Below are 21,643 nucleotides of genomic sequence, written 5' to 3'. Positions count from 1 at the left end.
CACACTGACACTGCAGTGATTGATAGAGTATGTTTTGCTGCAGTCAAACCTCATTCATAGCCAATGCATAATGGAAATTCAAGTGGGGTGTCCTGGCTGCATATGAACCCACTCTGGCAGACTAGACTTTGCCTAATCGACCAACACAGTAGTTTACGGTGGGGTAGGCAGAAGTCATATGTTATAAAAACAGACATTGCTGTCAAATGACAGCAGATCTGGCAGCATCTGTGGGGATAAAGTAAAGTTAATGTTTTGAGTCTGGTGACTCTTCATCAGAACTCACCTGACTCGAAATATTAACTCTGCTTTCTCAGCACAGATGCTGCCAGACCAGATGAGTGATTTCTGTTTCAGATAGAGTCATAGAGGTGTACAGCACGGAAACAGACCCTTCGGTCCAATCCATCCACGCCGACCAGATATCCCAACCCAATCACCCAATCTCTAGTCCCACCTGCCAGCACCCAACCCATACCCCCTCCTCCCCCCCCAGCCCTTCCTATTCATATACCCATCCAGATGTCTTTTAAATGTTGCAATTGTCTCCACCACTTCCTCTGGCAGCTCATTCCATACACGCACCACCCTCTGTGTGAAAATGTTGCCCCTTAGGTCTTCTTTTATGTCTTTCCCCTCTCACCCAAGCTTATGTCCTCTAATTCTGGACTCCCCCACCCCAGGGAAAATACTTTGTCTATTTATCCTATCCATGCCCTTCATGATTTTGTAAACCTCTATAAGGTCACCCCTCAGCCTCCGACGCTCCAGGGAAAACAGTCCCAGCCTGTTCAACGTCCCTGTCACTGTGAGGCAACAGTGCTAACGGGTGAGTCACCATGTCACACTCCACCCCTCTCCCGACCCCCATCATCCAATGACAGTACCACTACACCATTAGATCCCCTAGAAAAGCATTTTCTTAATATGTTTTATTTTCAAAGTCTCATGGCCAGTGTCTTTCCAAGTCTAACCAGCTGGGGCAGAACTGGGACAAGGTTGTAACCAACAACTGGGAACTTCTGACTTTGCTGTCAGAATCCATTATCACTCCACTCCTTGCATTAAAGCACTGCATCTCAACGGCTATCAAAAAAGTGGAACCTCAAAGCCTGAATTTCTCTGAAGACAGAGAACCTCACCTTTTTATTAAATTAGCTGTGGAGACCTAGAATCCAAAGTCCTGTACCAAAACAATGACACCTACCATTTTGTGGGTGTGGAGGAATATTCTAAATCACCCATAGAATCATATGGCGCAGAAACAGTCCCTTCAGTCCATGCTGACCACAATCCCAAACCAAACAAGTCCCACCTGCCTGCTCCTGGCGCATATCCCTGTAAACCTTTCCTATTCATGTACTTAACCAGATGTCTTAAATGTTGTAATTGTACCCATCATCTATGGGTTACAGAGGTAACTGCTTGGGTTAAAGTGCAGCTGTCTCATGCTAGTCATGCTGATTTTTGATAGTCAGATATCCACAACATGACTTGTGCATGTTAGAACAGATAAGAGAAGTTGTAAAGCTTCCAGACACCTCTGGAGAAGCGGGATACCCTTTTGAATATATTCCCAGGCCACTTACAGGTGCTGCCAGAGTTTCCACCAACATTGTCAGACTTGCTAAGTTTCTCCAGTTTATCTTGCTTATTTTCCACCTCTCCAGTGTCCACAGTACATTGCATTTTATTTATACATTCGGAAGAGGTCAGATGCCCTCTGGGAGGGCTAAACAGCCCTTTTGGAAAGGTAAAGTGCTCTTTGGCATTGTTAAAAATGGACAGGAATATGCCAAAAAGTGATAGATTCATTAGAACAATCATTCTCATTGGAACTGGCAAAAAGAGTTATCAACCTATCAGGACACTTAAAACCCTTGCAATAAAAAGAATTTTCATTTAAACATTCAATACTTTCTGATTCACTCTGTCGCCTGTGTGTTTTGTTATAGGAATGGTGCTGCACGACTGATTTTGTAACTTTTCATTTTCAAAGTGGGATGTTGTTTCAGTATAATTGGCAGCTCCAAGTAATTATAAACTCCAAAGTGAAATATTTGATTTTTTATAAACTTGTTCACTGGGATGGAGGCATGACCAGCATCTGTTGTCTGATACTAATTGCCTTTTATAAGATTGTGATATGCTGTCACCTTGAATACTGTAGTACATGTGGTGTAAATACAGTACACCCACAGAGCTGTTGGGGGGAAACTTACAGGATTTTGACCCAGCAACAGTGAATGATCAGCAATGTAGTTCCAAGTTAGGGTGGTAATAAAAGCAAAATACTGTGGATGCTCGAAATCTGAAATAAAAACAGAAAATTCTGGAGAAAATCAGCAAGTCTAACAGCAGCTGTGGAGAGAAAAACAGTTAACATTTTGACTGGGCGAAAGTGAGGACTGCCGATGCTGGAGATCAGAGTCAAGATTACAGTGGTGCTGGAAAAGCACAACAGGTCAGGCAACATCCAAGGAGCAGGAAAATCGGCGTTTCGGGCAAAAGCCCTTCATCAGGAATAACATTTTGAGTCCAGTATGACTTCTGAATCGGAAGGAGCAAGAAAGACTTAGGCTGGTTTGTTGAGGAATTGCATGTTATTGCAATATCCATGTTACACAAGTACAGCCAATGACCATTTCCAATGAGAAGATACACTAGTGATAGTGCCATTGAATGAGAAGTTGGTTGAATCAAGTAGGCAAGATAAGTTTAAGTCAAAGGATGGTGTGTGGGATATTGGCATTTGGCACAATGGCTATAGACTTCTCATAAAGAGGAATAAAAGAGGGTTGGATGGGGGAAAGTAGTTTGTGTGGTGTACATGGACCTCAAAAAAATTCAAATACCATACCACAGAACAGATGTGTGAGAAAAATAATAGCACATGGAATAGAGGAGTAATAGTAATGTGGATACAAAATTGGGAGAAACAGAGTGTTAGTTAATGGTACTTTTTGGGCTGGAGGAAAGTTTGTAGCAGACTTCCTCAGGCATGTTTTCCTCAGATTTATAAATGATCTAGATCTTGGAGTACAAGAGATGATTTCAAATTTTACATGTGTGAATCCAGTGAGAGCTGTATTTGTTGTTTAATTCCCATATCTTTCCCATATTCCACGGTGGCTCAATGGTTAGCACAGCTGCCCCATTGCACTAGGGACCTGGGTTTGATTCCACCCTCGGGCAACTGTCTGTAGTTTACACATTTTATATATATGTCTATATAGGTTTCCTCACAGTTTAAGATGTGCAGGTTAGGTGGGTTGGCCATATTAATTGTCCAGGGATGCGCAGGCTGGGTGAATTAGCTGTGGGAAATGTAGGGATAGGGTAGAAGTGTGGGTCTGGATGGGATACTCTTCAAAGGATCAGTGTGGACCTGATGGGCTGAATGGCCTGCTTCTGCCCTGTAGGGATTCTATGATCTTTGACCAAGTGCCGTTATAAAAGGCTAACTTCCCTTACTGGCTCCACTTTGACACCCAGCAGCCTCTGCACTCATTCAGGAGCCCAGTTTTGGGGGAGGGGCAGAATTCCGGCTCAAGTATAATTGGAGAAGGGAAGAAGATGGAAAGTGTATTTTCAGTCTGTGTGTTGTGCTGTTTACCCCTGTTATAGACCATGGGAGAATGGAGGTGAACCTGAATGATCACATGTAACACTTCTTTCCATCTGTTCTTACGTTGTGGTCACACCAACAGATCTGAACTGACTAAACTACTGCCTACACAAGATAAATACTGGCTGAATCATTGGTGAGAAAACGTTTTGAGTTCATTATAAAATAATTTTGTGTTGCCCTACTTGGGTCAAACAAAACTCTGAGGTGACCCTTCATAAAGTGGCAGAAAGGAAATTTGTGAGTGTCAAAGGGAAGCTCCTCAGACAGCACATCCCAAACCTATGATCACTTCCACCTAGACATGCAAGGCAGACACATGGGAACGCCATTTCCTGCAAATTCTCTGAGTCACTCAATCCTGACTTGGAAATATATCGCCGTTCCTTCGTTGTTCGGTCAGAATCCTGGAACTCTCTCCCTAAGGACATTGTGGGGTCTCGACATCAAATGACCTGCTGTGTTTCAAGAAGGCACCTTCTCAGGAGCAACTGGGGATGGCAATAAATGGCCATGTGGTATAAATTATTTTTTATTGCTTGGTGGAGATTGTCGTTATTTGTCTTGCATTTATAATTGTCGTGTCATTATGCACATCCTCCAGTCCCTGAGGTTTTGAGATTTATGTTAATTATAGTTTGGAGAAACAGGTTCAGGAACACTGGGATTTGTTAAGCTTGAGAAAATTACCCATGCAGGAAGGGATAGGATCATGAATACATGATGATTGGTTAGATCCTGGGAAGCACTGAGAATCAGAGGAACCTTGGTGTGCAAGTCCACCTATCTGTTAAAGTAGCAGGACAGTTAGGCAAAGTGGTTAAGAAGGCAGATGGGATACTTGCATTTTAAGAGCAGGGAGGTTAAGCTGGACTTGCACAAAGCATTGGTTAGGCCATAACTAAGTATTGTACTCAGTTCTGGAATCTACATAATAGGAGGAATGTGATAGTACTGGAAAGGGTGCAGAGGAGATTTACCAGGATGCTGCCGGAAGAGAGATTGGACAGACTGGAATTGTTTTCCTTAGGATAGAGGAGATTGGAGGGGACATGATTGAGATATTTAACCGTGGGTGGTACGGGGGCTCAGTGGTTAGCACTGCTGCCTCACAGGATCTGGGTGCAATTCCTGCCTCGGGTAACTGTGGAGTTTACACATTCTCCCTGTGTCTGCATGGGTTTCCTCCCACAGTCCAAAGATGTGTAGATTAGATTACTTAGTGTGGATTGGAGGGGACATGATTGAGATATTTAACCATGGGTGGTACGGGGGCTCAGTGGTTAGCACTGCTGCCTCACAGGATCTGGGTGCAATTCCTGCCTCGGGTAACTGTGTGGAGTTTACACATTCTCCCTGTGTCTGCGTGGGTTTCCTCCCACAGTCCAAAGATGTGTAGATTAGATTACTTACAGTGTAGAAACAGGCCCTTCGGCCCAACAAGCCCCGCCGAAGCGCAACCCACCCATACTCCTACATTTATCCCTTACCTAACACTACGGGCAATTTAGCATGGCCAATTCACCTAACCTGCACATCTTTGGACTGTGGGAGGAAACCGGAGCACCCGGAGGAAACCCACGCAGACACGGGGAGAATGTGCAAACTCCACACAGTCAGTCGCCTGAGGCGGGAATTGAACCCGGGTCTCTGGCGCTGTGAGGCAGCTGTGCTAACCACTGTGCCACCATGCCGCCCATAGGTTAGGGTGAATTGGCTGTGCTAAATTGCCCATAGTGTTAGGTGCATTAGTCAGAGGGAAATACAGGGTAGGGGAATGGGTGCGGGTGGGTTATTCTGCAGAGGGTCAGTGTGGACTTGTTGGGCTGAAGGGCCTGTTTCATACTGTAGGTAACCTAATCTTAACAGTAAGGGAGACATAGATTTAAGGTTTGAGGCAGGAGGTTTCGAGGGGATGTGAGGAAAAAGCTTTTTCACTCAGAGGCTGGTGGGAATCTGGAACTCAGTCTGTAAGGGTGGGAGAGGCAGAAACCCTCATAACATTCAAGAAGTATTGAGATATGGCATTTGAGATGCCAAAGCATACAGGGCTATGGGCCGAGTGCTGGGAAATTGGAATAGTTAGGTGATTGTTTCAGACTAGAGTTGTACAGCACAGCGCAAAGTCTACAGGCCCTTTGCTGTACTCTATTACTCTTGGATGTAATTGACAAAAAAAAGGCTGTAGTTACGACGCTGCTCTCATGTTTGTACTTGTAAACCGCGAAACCCTTTTTTATTTAACTAAGTTATTCATTCAGGAGCGGTCTAGTTAATTTCAGCCTCAAGTTTTCTTCCATCGGAAGTTCTATCACACTTGGTTAGGGACATGGCAAATTTGACAGGTGGGATTTGGTGGGATAGTGCCCGGCAGCGACATACCTTGCCTTGTGGGGAGGGAGTGGATCAGTGATATTCGCGATGGAGGTGCACTTTCCCGAGGCTTATTCATGGGACACTCCGGGAAGTTGCCTGGAATTTTAACCTTTTGGGGGGACCAATTGGTGAGTACATCCCCTCCCCTCCCAGCCCGGACTGGATTTATGCAGGTAATCCGGATCAGAGAGGTCTCTGCAAATGATGCATGGATTTCAAACACAACTCTCTATTTCCATAAAGTCGTTTATTCAAAAACAGTAAACAGAAACCTACAACATTTATTCAGCGATGGTAACGGCTGACTTCCCAAATAAACTACCGCCTGTCACAAATATTTACTTACACACCCCAAATCAAAGCTTACTGAATGCCAGATGCATCGAACAGACTATTTCTTAAATAGTTTCTCCATCTTATTGGTGCATGCAGTGTCCCTTGATGTTTTGTTGTAAGTTGACCTGTAGTTTTCTCGAAGCGACTGACAGAAGCGTTTGGTGTGTGCGCTGTCCCCAGTTGCCTTACACACTGGGCAAGTGTACCTGCGCAGGATCGGGCACATTGTCCTGCCATCCTTGTCTTTAAGAACATGCGAGGCGTAGATCTTCCTGGACTCCCCGTTTTGCTTACAGAAGGTGCAGATGAGTAAAGCCTGGCCGATCCTGCAGGCGGTCTGTGTGCCGGTCACTTCAGGTCTCCTGGTTTCTACCTGGGGAGAAGGGGAGCTGCCCTCAAGGCCGGGTCCTGTTGTAAACTCAGCCGGGCGCCCTCGACTTCCAGGGTTGGCTGGAATTGACTGAACAAGAGCTTCCAGCATGTCTGCCTGCGCCAGACTCCTAGGGCCGGGCTGTCTCCCCATGCTTGCATCGCCAGTGGTGAAAGCAGCTGGGTGCTGAGATTGGACAGGAGCAGCAAGCTGTCTGCTTGTTTCACCTCTGCAGGACCTGTCTTCAATGTCTTTGACGTTTATCGTCAAGAAAAGCCCAGTCCCGAGTTCCATGGTTAAGCTGTGATTCCTCAGACCCTCTGGCTTGTGTTGTAACTGAGCCTTCAGATCACGTCCCACCGTCTCCCCGGTTCCCAATCGTCTCTCGTCCGGCTCAAGTTGCCAAAGGGTTTGTCTGCGCCGCGATTGTACGATGCTGTCCATAACCTTACTCAATCCTAGATAGTCACTCCAAATGTCAAAGGCCCTGTCTGCCATTTCTCCAAATTGTGCTTCCCTTTTGCTAGTCTGCTCTCCAAAACATAAAACAAAGCTGCCCTTTATTCATAACATTTGTACATTGCGAAATAATGGCAAGTTGAATTGTACAATCGAATTCAACTTCTCCTGCATGTGGTGCCTTGGTTTTTAACAAGTGTAAGAAACTATTGGGCTCTTTAAAAGATCGGGGAGGCTGGTTGTTTACATACTTATCAATTGAGGGACATGGCCTTTGGATTGGTTGAAGATTGTTACCTGGGGGTATGTTGTCAAGGGAGAATAATTGAAGTGAACACGGTTTAAGTGGTCTGGCCAACTTTGGTCAGATGTATCACAGAAAGTAGAAGCTGTTCGAATCGAAATCAAATGTTTATAAATAGTCAAAACTCTTCTTGTACTTTCACTGCACCAATCACATTCTGCATGGGGTTGGACAGCATTTTCGGCCAATAAAGTGAGAGCTGAGAGATGAGCAAAATTCCAGGTTTCTGGAATCTGGTGCCAAATCAGAAAGTGAACCCCCCCCCCCCCCCCCCCCATTCTGCCCTCCCAAGGTCTCAGTCCTCAGGTCACCACTGGATTATCTCAAGCTTGCACCACCCAATGTTCCTGCCTGTGGATTATGGCAAGCCCACCGACCTCTCCAGTCCCAATTACCAGCAAGTAACACACTCTACCTTTACCCAAATACAGACATATCCTTGCCTGATCTTCCATTTAACACCAGATATCTCCTTCATCAGACAGCTTGTGCCCTAGAGTATTTAGTCAGCATTTGGAGCAACTCACAGGTTTTTCTTACAATGAGGGGTGGTAATGGGATTGTTCTACTTGACACAATGATGGACTGGATGTTTCACATGATGCATTACATGACAAGGGAGTGATGTTGAATTTGGTTTGATCTATTATTGTCACTTACCTAGGTACAGTGAAAGGTTTTGTTTTGTGTGCTGTACAGGCAGGTCCTACCCTACAAAGTGCAATAGGGTGATAGAACAGAGTGAGGAATGCATTTATACAGCTGCAGAGAAGGTGCACAGAGAGCGAGATCAACATTAGATGTGAAATTTCAGAAGTCTAATAACAGCCGGGAAGAAGCTGTTCTTAAATCTGTTGTTATGTGTGCTTAAACTTTTGTATCTTCTGCCTGAGGGAAGAGATTGAAAGAGATTATAACTGGGATGGGAGGGGTCTTTGATTACATTGGCTGCCTTTCCTGAGGCAGCAGGAAGTACAGATGGAAAGCTGGTTTGTGTGATGGACTGGGCTGTGTTCAGAACTCTCCATAGTTTTTTATGCCGCTGGGCAGAGTAGATGCTATAGCAAGCCGTGATGCATCCACTTGGAATGTTTTCTATGGTGCATCTATAAAATTGCTGAGTGTTTATGCACATGCTGAATTTCCTCAGCCTCCTGAGGAAATAGAGGCATTGTGCTGTCGCATCAACGTGGGTGGACCAGAACATATTATTGGTGATCGTCACCTCAGCACCAGGAGTATGCCCTTCACCTTGCTTCCTGAAGTCAGTGACCAGCTCTTTCACTTCTAATGACAGGGTGACAAAATACAAGGGATGGGTAGATGATTTAGTTTGAATTTGCTGTTCTCTGATGAGCCAGAAACCTCCCTCTCTCCCTTGCCTCCGACAAGATTTTGTTTCTGCTTTCTGAAGGTGCTCTCACTCGCTGAGGTCAAGTTCCTGAATATCTGTAGTGAGTGTAAGAATTCTGTGGTGGCTTCCTTGCAAACTATTCCTTTGAGACCAACTAATTCTGGCAGCACAGTGGCTCAGTGGTTAGCATTGCTGCCTCACAGCGCCAGGGAACCGGGATTGATTACAGCCTCAAGCAACTGTGTGGTGTTTGCACATTCTCCCTTTGTCTGCATGAGATTCCCCCCACATTGGGCGGCACGGTGGCACAGTGGTTAGCACTGCTGCCTCACAGCGCCAGAGATCCGGGTTCAATTCCGGGCAGTTCTCTGTGTGGAGTTTGCACATTCTCCCCGTGTCTGCGTGGGTTTCCTCCGGGTGCTCCGGTTTCCTCCCACAGTCCAAAGATGTGCAGGTTAGGTGAATTGGCCATGCTAAATTGCCCGTAGTGTTAGGTGCAGGGGTAAATGTAGGGGAATGGGTCTGGGTGGGTGTGCTTCGACGGGTCGGTGTGGACTAGTTAGGCTGTAATCTAATCTAATCCAAACATGTGCAGGTTAGGGTGGATTGGCCATAATAAATTGCCCATAGTATTCAGTGATGTGTAGGTTAGGGTGGATTGGCCATGCTAAATTGCCCATAGTGTTCGGGGATGTGTAGGTTAGGGTGGACTGGCCATACTAAATTGCCTATAGTGTTCAGGGATGTGTAGGTTAGGGTGGATTGGCCATGCTAAATTGCTCATAGTGCCCAGGGATGTATAGGTTAGGATGGATTGGCCATACTAAATTGCCCATAGTATTCAGGGACGTGTAGGTTAGGATGGACTGGCCATACTAAATTGCCTATAGTGTTCAGGGATGTATAGGTTAGGATGGATTGGCCATACTAAATTGCCCGTAGTATTCAGGGATGTGTAGGTTCGGGTGGATTGGCCATGCTAAATTGCCCATAGTGTTCAGGGATGTGTAGGTTAGGGTGGATTGGCCATGCTAAATTACCCATAGTGTTCAGGGATGTGTAGGTTGGGGTGGATTGGCCATGCTAAATTGCCCAGAGTATCCAGGGATGTGTAGATTAGATGCATTAGTCAGGGGAAATGTAAAGTAATAGGGTAGGGGAATGGATCTGGGTGGGATATTCTTCCAAAGGTCAGTGTCGACTTGTTGGGCCAAAATAGACAGTTTCCACACTGTAGGGATTCTATGATCCATGACAACAGGTCTAAGAGTTTTTGGTCTTGTACATGTATTTGGTTTAGTCGTGCATTGGGAATGTTTTACTGGTATAATCCCAAGTATAATACAAAGCCACTTTGTTACAGCCTTGTCTTTGGAGGGCAGGTTAAACCGAGACTATGATTTAGGTGGACAGAAAAAAATTCCACAGTAATTGGTAATATTTATCCCTGAATCTAATGATAATGAACTCAAATCAAATCTGGTTATTCAGTTCTGAGCAATTTGTGAAATCCCATGGATTTATCTTGGCTGCCATGCTTGCCTACAGAACAATGGAGACTGGACTTCAAAGGTATTTCATTGGCTGCATTGGCCACCAGGTATCGTGTGCTATCTGCTCTGTTGTGTCGATGATCGTTCTGAGTCTCGAATAAGTCAATGAGGAAAACTCATCAAAGACCCCTTCCACCCCGGTTATAATCTCTTCCAACCTCGTGACACAGTGGGTAGTGTCCCTCCCTATGAACCAGAAGCTCTGTGTTTCAGTCCCACTCAACGACTTGATGGCTACAGTGGGTGTTTTTATTTGAGTATCAATATGTAATGCTCCCAGCATACGCCAATGGGAGGCAGTAAACACAAGACAGCTTCCTTGTCAGCCATGTGATTAAAAAAAACTGGTTGAGCCTCTGCCATAGCTTCAGACGAGAACACGCAGGCTAGTGTGATTGTACGAACTGAAATGCTCTGAGTGAACTGTTAACACAGCACCACCACTGATAAAACAAGTTCTCATTATGAGCAAGGTAAATGGTAACCTTTTCATAAAACTGACCTTCAGGTTATTGGACCCAGTGCTTTATTTTGAGATAGCAGAGAAGAGCAGCTCGACAGAAACACTGCATTATTAATTCAGCTCTTCTTCCAGTGTCTATTGAGCCAGTCAGATTAGGACAGTCTTAGATTGACATACTAGTCTGTGCTGAGTTCGCTAAACTCACCCATCCAGTAGAAAACAAATCATTTGGGGCTCATGCTCCCAATAACAGTCTAAAACCACACAACACCAGGTTATAGTCCAACAGGTTTATTTGGAAGCACTAGCTTTCGGAATGCTGCACCTTCATCAGGTGGTTGTGATGAAGGAGCAGCGCTCCGAAAGCTAGTGCTTCCAAATAAACGTGTGGGACTATAACCTGGTGTTGTGTGGTTTTTAACTAATGGAGAATGTAATTGTCAACATCAAAGAGAAAAGGATAAGGTACGTTTGCAGCAATGTTTGTGGCTGCTTTTGATTTTATTCATTATTGTTATCTGTACCTCGGTACAGTGAAAAGTTGTGTGCAGTACAGGCAGATCCTACCACATTAGGGTAACAGAACAGAGTGAGGAATACACTGTTACAGCTACAGAGAAGATGTACAAAGTGCGAGGTCAACGTTAGATTTGAAATTTGAGAGGTCCATTCAGAAGTTTAATAACAGCAGGAATGAAGCTGTTCTCAAATCTGTTGGTACATGTGCTTAAGCTTTTGTATCATCTGTCTGATGGAAGAGATTATAACCGGGGTGGAAGGGGTCTTTGATGATGTTGGCTGCCTTCCCAAACCGTGATGCATTCGGATAGAATACCTTCTATGGTCCGCCTATCAAAATTGGTAAGAGTCTTTACGGACATGCCAAATGTCACTGCCTGTGCTCAAAGAGGAAACGGCCACTACTGGGTCAGTGACAGAATGCTCAGCAGTGAGGGGTCTGTACATCCAACAAAATGTCAGTGTCCTCAGAAGGGGAAAGACATTTTATTTTATGAATCCTGGGAGGGTGGAGGATGGCACTGGGGCCCCAGTTATTCCCTAGCCCTTGATGCCCTGATTCTTCAATCATGCCAGTTCTTGTGCTGATAGCATTCTAGTGGTGAAATTATTATTGTGAAATTTGTGGAGTCTGACCTATCTCCAATGAGATTCACTTTAAAAGTGAAACACTGCAGAAGAATCAAGTTTTAGACTCTTTTAATTATAAGGCATGAGGAGAAAGTGTAACCTGTGCTGCAGTTGGAGAAAATGAGAAAGGTCACTCGTTGTAACGTCTTTGGTTGCAAGTCCCTGTCAGTGCCCACTACTGCCATTTAAAGAGACAAACATACAAATTAGGAGTGGGAGTGAGTAGGGCACTTCGATTCTGTTCCAATGCAATGCGGACCTCATGATTCGATCGCAGCTTTCACAATGGAATTGAATACATCAGGTAGAGTTGGGGAGTGGGATGAATTCGATAGCTCTTTGATAGAGTTAGCCCATGCACAATTACCTGAACTGCCGTCTTCTGTATACACTTGCGTCAACATTCTCTGATATCTTCAGTGATGTCCAAAGATGTGCAGGTTTGGTGAATTGGCTGTGCCAAATTGCCCATTGCGGCCAGGCATGTGTAGGTTAGTCATGGGAAATGCAGGATTACAGGGAATAAGTTTAGGAGGCGATAGGTCTGGCTGGAATGCTCTTCAGAGGGTAGGCTAGGTGGATTAGTCATGGGAAATGCAGGATTACAGGGAATAAGTTTAGGAGGCAATAGGTCTGGCTGGAATGCTCTTCAGAGGGTAGGCTAGGTGGATTAGTCATGGGAAATGCAGAATTACAGAGAATAAGTTTAGGAGGCGATAGGTCTGGGTGGGATGCTCTTCAGAGGGTTGGTGTGAGCTTGATGGGCTGAATGGCCTGATTCTGCAATGTAGGGGATTGTATGATTCTGACTTAACTGAGGCACTTAAGAGCATCAGAATTAGGAACCGGAGTAGCCCCTCAAACTCGCTCTGCCATTCATTTGCCTCATGTCAACCCTTTCATTTCAGCTTTTACATTCTCCAACTTTGCAGAGTAGCTGGAATTGTTCTCCTCAGAGTGGAGAAAGTTAAGGGGAGATTTAATGGAGGGGTTCAAAATCATGACGGAACATTCAAGCGTAGTCAGGGAGAAATGTCCATTAGCAGGCATGTTGGTACCCACTGGGCACAGATTTAAGGGAATCAGCAAAAATGAAGGAAGACCTTGAGATATTTCATCAGACAATCTGTTATCAAACTGCCTGAAAGGGTCATGGAAGCAAAAGCAAAAGTAACATATAAAATATAGGTTGGTGAGTGGACATTTTAACAGCTATTCCAACAAGATGGACATGAAGACGTAACAAAGAAGATTGATGAAGGCAGAGTGGTAGACGTTGTCTGCATGAATTTCAGTAAAGCGTTCTACAAGGTTCTGCATGGTAGACTGGCTGGTAAGGTTAGAACACATGGGATTCGGGGGAGCTAGCTGATTGGATTCAGAATTGGTTTGAAGGTGGGAGATAGAGGGTGCTGGTGGTGGGTTGCTTTTTATTCTGGAGGCCTGTGACCAGTGGTATGCCATGAGATTCGATGCTGGGTCCACTGCTTTTCATCATATATATAAATGTTTTGGATGTGACTATAGGAGGTGTGGTTAGTGCATTTGCAGATGACACCAAACTAGGAGATGTAGTAGACAGTGAAGAAATTTATCTCAGAGTTTAATGACACCTTGATCAGATGGTCCAATATGCTGAGGAGTGGCAACTGGTTTAATTTAGATAAATGTGAAGTGTTGCATTTTGGTCCAAAATTTGATGGCACATGTTTAAGGTGAGAGGGGAAAGATTTAAAAGGGACCTGTGGGTTAACTTTTTCACGCAGAGGGTGGTACGTGTATGGAATGAACTGCCAGAGGAAGTGGTGGAGGCTGGTACAATTACAACATTTAAAAGACGTCTGAATGGGTATATGATAGAAATTTATTGTTATGTGTGTTTGTGAAAATACAGTAAAATGTGCATAAATCGCCACTGAAAAAGTACCATTTAATTACATAAATTATATATTATAAAAGTGAGTTGTAAAGTTCAGCACTGGAAAAGCACAGCAGGTCACCAGCATCTGAGGAGCAGGAGAATCGATGTTTCGGGCGTAAGCCCTTCATCAGGAATCAGCTTATGCCCGAAACATCGACTGTCCGGCTCCTTGGATGCTGCCTAACTGGCTGTGCTTTTTCAGCACCACACTTTGTGACTCTGACTCTCCAGCATCTGCAGTCCTCACTTTCTCCTAATATAAAAGTGAAACAAATGTAAGACAAATATAAATTTTTATTCATTCCACCAACTCTTGGTTTCATAAACCAGTCACTGCCTGTTCAACTGCTGAGGACCGCGGGTGTCTCGAAACTGCCAATAACTGGGGGCCTGTTGAAACTACCGAGGATAAAGGTCCATTGAAACCACTGAGGACCAGGGCACACCGAAACCGCTAAGGACCAGGGTGCAATGAAACTACTGAGGACAGGGCATACCAAAACCGCTGAGGACCAGGGCGCAATGAAACTACTGAGGACCAGGGCACACCGAAACCGCTGAGGACCAGGGCGCAATGAAACTACTGAGGACCAGGGCACACCGAAACCGTTTTGATCGTAAGCTTTTCATCAGGAATGAGGGCGTGGCCCAAGGGGGCTGAGAGATAAATGGGAGGGAGTGGGGCTGGGGGAAAGTAGCTGGGAATATGATAGGTAGATGGATGTGGGGGGAGATGGTGATAGGTTGGAGTGGAGGGTTGAGCGGATAGATGGGAAGGAAGATGGACACCTAGGACAGGTCATGAGGGTGGTGCTGAGTTGGAGGGTTGGATCTGGGATAGGTTGAGGGCAAGGGGGGAGATCGGGAAACTGGTGAAATCAACATTAATCCCGTGTGGTTGGAGGGTTCTGAGGCAGGAGATGAGGCGTTTTTCCTCCAGGCATCGAGTGGCTAGAGTTTGGCAGTGGAGGAGGCCCAAGACTTGCATGTCCTTGACAGAGTGGGAGGGGGATTTGAAGCGGAATATGGGCCAACTGCTGGCAAATGGGGCTAGATCAGATTGGGATGTCTGGTCAGCGTGGATGACTTGGACCAAAGGGTTTGTTTCCATGCTGTCTGACTATGACCGGCTGGATAGTCTCCTTCCCTCTGTGATTTTAAATACCTCAGAGTCTCCAGGAATTGAATTACAAACCCTTGGCCACTGCTGTGGAGGAACAGCAGTAGTGACATTAAAATAAATGCTTATTTGGTGACACTGGAGAACAGTGCAGTAATTGGACAGTCTGGTGGAGCAGGTAGAGTTGGGTAGGAGTAGTATTCTGAAACTTGTGACATTCAGCAATTCTTAGAGGAAATCAAGTGAAGGTGGAGGTATTTGAAAACCTCGCCTTTCCCCCTTTCTTTAAACATCATCTTAAATAACCTGTTTTATTAACAGGACTGTACTCTTCGCTGTTACCCACCCACTCTCCTGTAATATTCATTTGGGTGTTCTCCTTTAAACAGTGAAAGGATCACGCTGCTCCATCAACACCCCACCCAGCCCTTCTCATGATCACTTTCTGCCCCAAGTGTAACAGAGCCTGTGGATCCCACATCAGTCTGTGCAGCCACCCACAGACTGAGTGGGAGAGAGTCACCCTTGTCTACAAGGGACCACCAATGAATGAATGTTCTCCTTTACCCCTCATGAAGTTCCACTCTTCATAAGAATTGCTATGATGTCTTGTAAATGATTGTAAAGGGAATAGGGTGCAGAAACAAGCCATTCAGCCCAACTATTACATGCTGGTGTTTAGGCAGGTATATGGAATTAGACTACAGATCACCCATGTCTCATTGAATGGTGGAATGGGCTCAGGGGGCTGAATGGCCTATTCATTCCTCTGCCCGAGTGAAACATAAACACCAGCACGTTTGCTTAACAAAAATTAACTTATCGCAGACCTGAAAGTACCAACTGATCCAGGAGACACTACCATTTGTGGAAGACAGCCTTTGTGTATCGGAGTGCTTCCTCACTCCTCTCTTGAATGATCCAGCCCTAATTCTCAGACTGTGTCCCAAGATCTCGAATCCCCAACCGGTTGAAATAGTTCATCTTTATCTACCCTGTCAATATCTCGGAGCCTTCAGTCAGATCACCCCTTAACGTTCTCTCCCGTAGATGTTTTCAGTCAACCTGGGTCTGAATTCCACCACAATAGATGGTGGAATTTGAATTCAATTTTTAAAGATCTGAAGTAAGAGTCTAATGATGACCATGAATCCGCTGTCAATTATTGGAAAAACCCATCTGGTTCATTAATGTCTTTTAGGGAAGGAAACTGCCATCCTTACCTGCTCTGACCTGTACGTCACTCCAGACCCACAACAATATGATTGATTCTTAACTGCCCTCTGGGCAATTAGGGATGGGCAATAAATGCTGGCCCAGTCAGTGACGCCCTCACCCCATGAATGAATTAAAAAAATAACCTGTCCAGACATGTTATGACAAACCTCTGCAGCGGTCAGACTTGAGCTGGGGCCTTCTGTCCCAGACATAGGGACACTGCCTTTGTACCACAAACGCACTCCATCCTCCCCCTCCCAGTTTTCCCTGAGAGACATCAATACTATTCACTTCAACACCCTCTGCTGGAGTGAATCCCCATCCACTTCCTTCTGACTAAAGAATTCTTCTGAATCTTCTGTTGGATGTCTTGGTGACTGTCTTAACCTGAGAATAGTTTCAGAAAGTGTGGCAATAATTTTAATGATCTATGCTGTTTTTTGGGGAGGGGGAGAAAAATCAACTCTAACATTCATCCGGTCCTTCCAAAATGATGGTGCTCTCTTTAGCTTTTATGATTTGTATTGTTGACTGTTGAGTCTTAGCTCAGCACAATTCTGTTTCACTGTGGTGTTTTTTTAAAAAAAAATTTAACCTATTTTTCTAATCAACCTGTTTAATTATGTGTGCGCTGGAGCAGACAGGACTTGAACCCCAACCTCCCACTCCAGGGGTTGAGACTCTACTTCTGCACCACAAGACAGCCTCTTACTGTGGCAAGAAGAGAAAACTTTATTCTTAACAATAAACATCAAAGCTTTGTGTTCCAATGTTGTGGGCAGTCAGTCAGCTGCATTGACTAAAACCAAATCAGCTGTAAAGTGGGTTCCAGTGGGTGTGAATGGAATTTGACATGTAGCTGACAGTGATTCTCAGAGATTGAAGGTCCAATCTTAATGAAAAAATAAACACAATAATAGCTTTGATCTTTCCAACAGCTGCTGCTGCACAGGTGATTCTGAGATCTGCCTCACTCAGCTTTTCATTTTCATTCCCCCTCCGGTCTCACACAAACCTCCTCTCCACCAAGGAGAACAATCCAGCCTTTCTTGACATTTACTGATAAAACTGAAGCTGATCATCCACAAACCAGCATCAAACATCAATCCTTTAAAGCCTTGTGTAAGATCCTGCGTCCAGATTTGGCCCTGATACTCCAGCTGAGGCCACAGTGGACTTTTCAATAACATCCACCAGCACTTTTTTTTTGCTTTTGTGCTTTGTCCCTCTGTTTACTAAGCGAGGGATCCCATATTCTCTTCTAACCACTTTTCCAATCTACCCTGTCACCTTCTACAATTTGTGCACATGTACTCACAGATCTCTCTCTGTTCCTGCACCCCTTTTACACATTTTCTAATCAACCTGTTCAGAAATTGTTATGACACACCTCTGAAGCAGATGGGACTGGAACCTGGCTATCTTTGCCCTAGACTCTATCACTGTGCCACAGCAACTCTTAATTGGCAATGCCAGTGGTTTTTTTGTCCATTGCTGAGTACCTTTAACTGCAAGGTTTATTGGGCCATTTCAGAGGGTAGTTGCTGTGAGTCGCATGTTTGTCTGACCTGGCAAGGACAGCAGAGCATTGGAGAACCAGATAGGGTTGTTTTTCCTGATAACTCTCAACTTCACTTTGAAATTTCATTCATTGAATTTAGGTTCCACCAACTTCTGGGGTGAGACTTGAACCCATGTCCTGTGTAAATTAACACAAAACAAAGAACTGGGGATGTTGAAGATCTGAAACAAAAACTGAAATTGCTGGAGAAACTCACTGAATCTGGAATGTTTACTCCATTTCGCTCTCCACAGATGCTGCCAGACCTGCTGAGTTTCTCCAGTGCTTTCTGCTTTTGTTCCCTAGGATATTACTTAGCTTGGGGTACTGGATTACTTGTCCAGTGACGCTACTGCTACATCACTGACTCTCCCTAGTTCGTAATGCAGGCTAACATTTTCTGAAATAAATCTCTGACTTGTTTTTGAATGAATCAGTAATTGCTCTTGTCTCCTTTACTAGGGTACCTGTTCAGTATTTTCTAAACAGTTCTCTACTTGGACAGTTACAGAGATTGATAAATTCTTAATCTCGCAAGAAATTAAGGGGTGCAGGGAGAGTGTGGCTAAGTGGTGTTGAAATGCCCATCAGCCATGATTGAATGGCGGAGTGGACTCGATGGGCTGAATGGCCTTACTTCCACTCCTATGTCTTATGGTCTTAGTACTACTTGCGTCTTCTATAGCGGACAATGCTCTCATTAGTGCATTGAAATATGAGTGTAGATTCAATGATAAATATCTGGATAAAGCCCTGAATCTTCTATGTGCGTCCAGTTCTGGTCACCCTGTGATAGGAAAGACATTATTTAAACGGGAGAGGTTTCAGAAAAGACTTCCCAGGATATTGCAGGGAACAGAGGACTTGAGTTATAAAGAAAGGCTGGATAGGCTGGGACGTATTTTACTGGAGGACACCTTATCAAGGTTTATAAAATCAAGAGGGGCATGCATAAGGTGAATGGCAGGTGTCTTTTCCATATACTGGGGGGTTTCAAGACTAGGGAGCATATTTCTAAGGTGAGAGGAGAAAGATTTAAAGAAGACATTTTTTGTTTACACAGGCAGCAGTTCACATGTGGATTTAACTTCCAGAGGAAGTGGTGGATGTGGAGACAGTTACAATGTTTAAAAGACATTTAGATAAGTAAATGAATAAGAAATGTTTGGAGAAATATGAGCCATGCGCAGGCAGGTGGGACTGTTTCAATTTGGGGTTATGGTCGGCAGGGACTAGATGGACCAAAGGGTCCGTTTCCATGCCGTGTGACTCTTAACTCTGTAACTCAAGAGTGCCAATGATGACACATTACCACAAGGGGTGGTGAGAACTTTGCACTTTTGAAGTGAAACCTAGCAAATAGAAGCAGAAGGTCATTAGGCCCATTATACCTACTCTGCCATTCAAACAGACCATGACTGATTTTCAACCTCAACGCTATCTTCCCACAGTATCCCCAAAAGCCTTGATATCTTTAATGTGTAGAATACATGGATAAATATTTGAGACAGGAAGGTATTGGGAGAACATCAAGGTTAGGTTTGGACTGCCCTGGCGAAGAATCATCAGGAGTCTCTGAACAGATTGTCCGCCTCCTGTTGTGGAGTTTCCTCTTGAGGTGGCGACATTTGACGGGTCACATCTGCGGAAACCGGTTGCTTCCTCACGAGTAAGCGACGTTCAATCCGACCACAGTTCCACTCATTGGTCAGTGAGTTTCCCATAATTCACAACCCACCGACAGCAATGAATGTTGATTGTGGCCTTTACCGAGGCAAGATGGCCACCTCTACCAGACAACAATTTCCTTTCTTTTACGGGAATGAAAAATACCAGGACCCTTCACATAATGGATAATCACCCAAGGCATTTGATCAAAATGATAGGTAGTAAGCAGCATCTTCAGGGGGAGGGAGGGACGGAGGTAGAGAAGTTGAGGGAAAGAAAGCAGAGGTTAGTTCTCAGTAGAATCACCAATAATAATGAAATGAAAATGAGTAAATGGGTTCAGTGCTGTTGCATATTATAGCCCTAAGCTATCTTAGGGATAATGATCCCCCTTCCACACACACACAGACACATCACTACCAATATACCTGAGGGCAGGGGAGCAGAGATAAAAAGCATGTGACCAATTCACCATCTACCCTCAACCTGCATTCCTCCACCGATATGACAGGGGGCAGTACATTGTCAGACAGCAAGTTCACACTTCGGCCCAAAGAATATCTCACTGAGTAATTAGCTGTCACTTATTCCACCTCCCCTGTGTGTGATTAGGGAGAGCAGAACAAAGGTCCTGTTCCACAGTTCAGGGTTCAAAGGGTTGGGGGGAAATAGGCAGCTCCTTTGGGCACCTCATCCCCAAATATTATATGTCCCTTTTATGTGCTTCTCCCTGGGTGTCTAAAACCTGACTTCCCCTGCCAACTCTCTTGGTGGGGTCATGAAACGTTGCTGACCTCAAGTCTGATATCCACATTCTTGACACTTCTTGTCGTGGCCATTGTGGCACTGCTGAGATGATGGAGCCATTGGGCGGCAATTGGCCAATGGGCACCACTCCCTTTCTCCGAGGGGAGAAGATCCTTCCCTCGGCCTCCCTTTAACTGATTAAGGCCAATCCCAGCATATTATCACCGTGGGGCAGCCAAGTTTAAAGTCAGCGAGGTGCCTTCTAACATTTGACTTCTCCCCCAAAACTTCACCCTGTAGGATAGAAACCTATATATACTGGGCAAGCCATCCCCAAGTAGACTACAGTCTAGCAGGGAAATCGTTGCTCTCCCCTTGAATGTTTACCAACCATTTTAATTGGGGTGAACTCTTCGACTTCCTCACTGTCGTTTTCCGATTACCTCCTGCCTACTTTGGTGGCTATTTCCTCCAACCACATCAGATTCCCACTGTTCTCCCCTGACAAAGGGCCCTTTCACCTTAAGGCACCTTAGCTCTCACTCACAAAAGGGAAATCCCTTCACCATTTCCCTGGGGTGAATAAAGGCAACTCTTACACAGGGTCTTGTTGATAGGGGTCCAGCCATACTGCAATGTAACAAAACCATTTTCCTGTAATTTTCACTAAACTATTATATCATGCAATCACAGACTCCTGCAGCACAGAGGAGGCTATTCAGTGTGTGTACACGATCTAAGTGAGTCTTGTTTTCTCCTGCACCTTTTCTCCCACAGCCCTGCAAAATGCTTCTTTCAAGAACTTATTCCATTCCCTGTTGAAAATTGCTATTAAATCTGCTTCCATCACCCTTTAGGAAGTGTCTTGCAGATCATAACCCAAAAAGAGATTCTTCTCCCCATCTTTATCCTATTCCAGTGTTCTCTTGTCACTGAACATCCTGCCAGCAGAAGAACATTTGGATTTAACACCAAGAGGAACATGCTTTCTCTCCCCTCCCCCGGTCTAACTGACAGGAGTTAGCCTATTGCCATGAAGCCACTTCCCCCACTGCACACTTGAGTTTTTTCCTTTCATTAATGACCTTTAATTGGTATGCGATATTACATTGTTGGGACCGAGAAGCTTTGGGTAAGTCCATTGTAACCAATTCTTCTTTCTGGTAATAATCTAAGCTACTAAGACCATGCAGGGAAAAATTCCCATTGGAAGTCTTCAGCAGGTGATGAACAGTTTGAAATATTACTTAATAGATAGTTACATCTGAGATACATGATGGTCTCCAGAAAGACATCAGGCTTGACTTTAAGAGTGAGTTCACCTTATTGCCCCTGGAATGCAATGTTCGTCACAAACACAGAACTGGTTAGTTTAGGGGTGGAATGAATGGGGGGATTGTTGGGGAGGTGTAATGA

General features: G+C 44.8%; 1 protein-coding gene across 1 annotated transcript; it reads right to left on the bottom strand.

Annotated features, from left to right (window-relative positions):
* Nucleotides 1-6,257: 6,257 nt before the first annotated feature.
* LOC122552446 lies at nucleotides 6,258-7,703 on the bottom strand. Its single transcript, XM_043695177.1, has one exon. The coding sequence runs from the start codon at nucleotides 7,206-7,208 to the stop codon at nucleotides 6,396-6,398; it is 813 nt and encodes a 270-aa protein (XP_043551112.1). The 5' UTR covers nucleotides 7,209-7,703; the 3' UTR covers nucleotides 6,258-6,395.
* Nucleotides 7,704-21,643: the final 13,940 nt, after the last annotated feature.

This window comes from Chiloscyllium plagiosum, chromosome 8 (genome assembly GCF_004010195.1).
Source record: "Chiloscyllium plagiosum isolate BGI_BamShark_2017 chromosome 8, ASM401019v2, whole genome shotgun sequence".
Classification (NCBI taxonomy): Eukaryota; Metazoa; Chordata; class Chondrichthyes; order Orectolobiformes; family Hemiscylliidae; genus Chiloscyllium; species Chiloscyllium plagiosum.
Note: the sequence above shows the minus strand (reverse complement) of the source record. Positions and strands in the feature narration are given on the sequence as shown.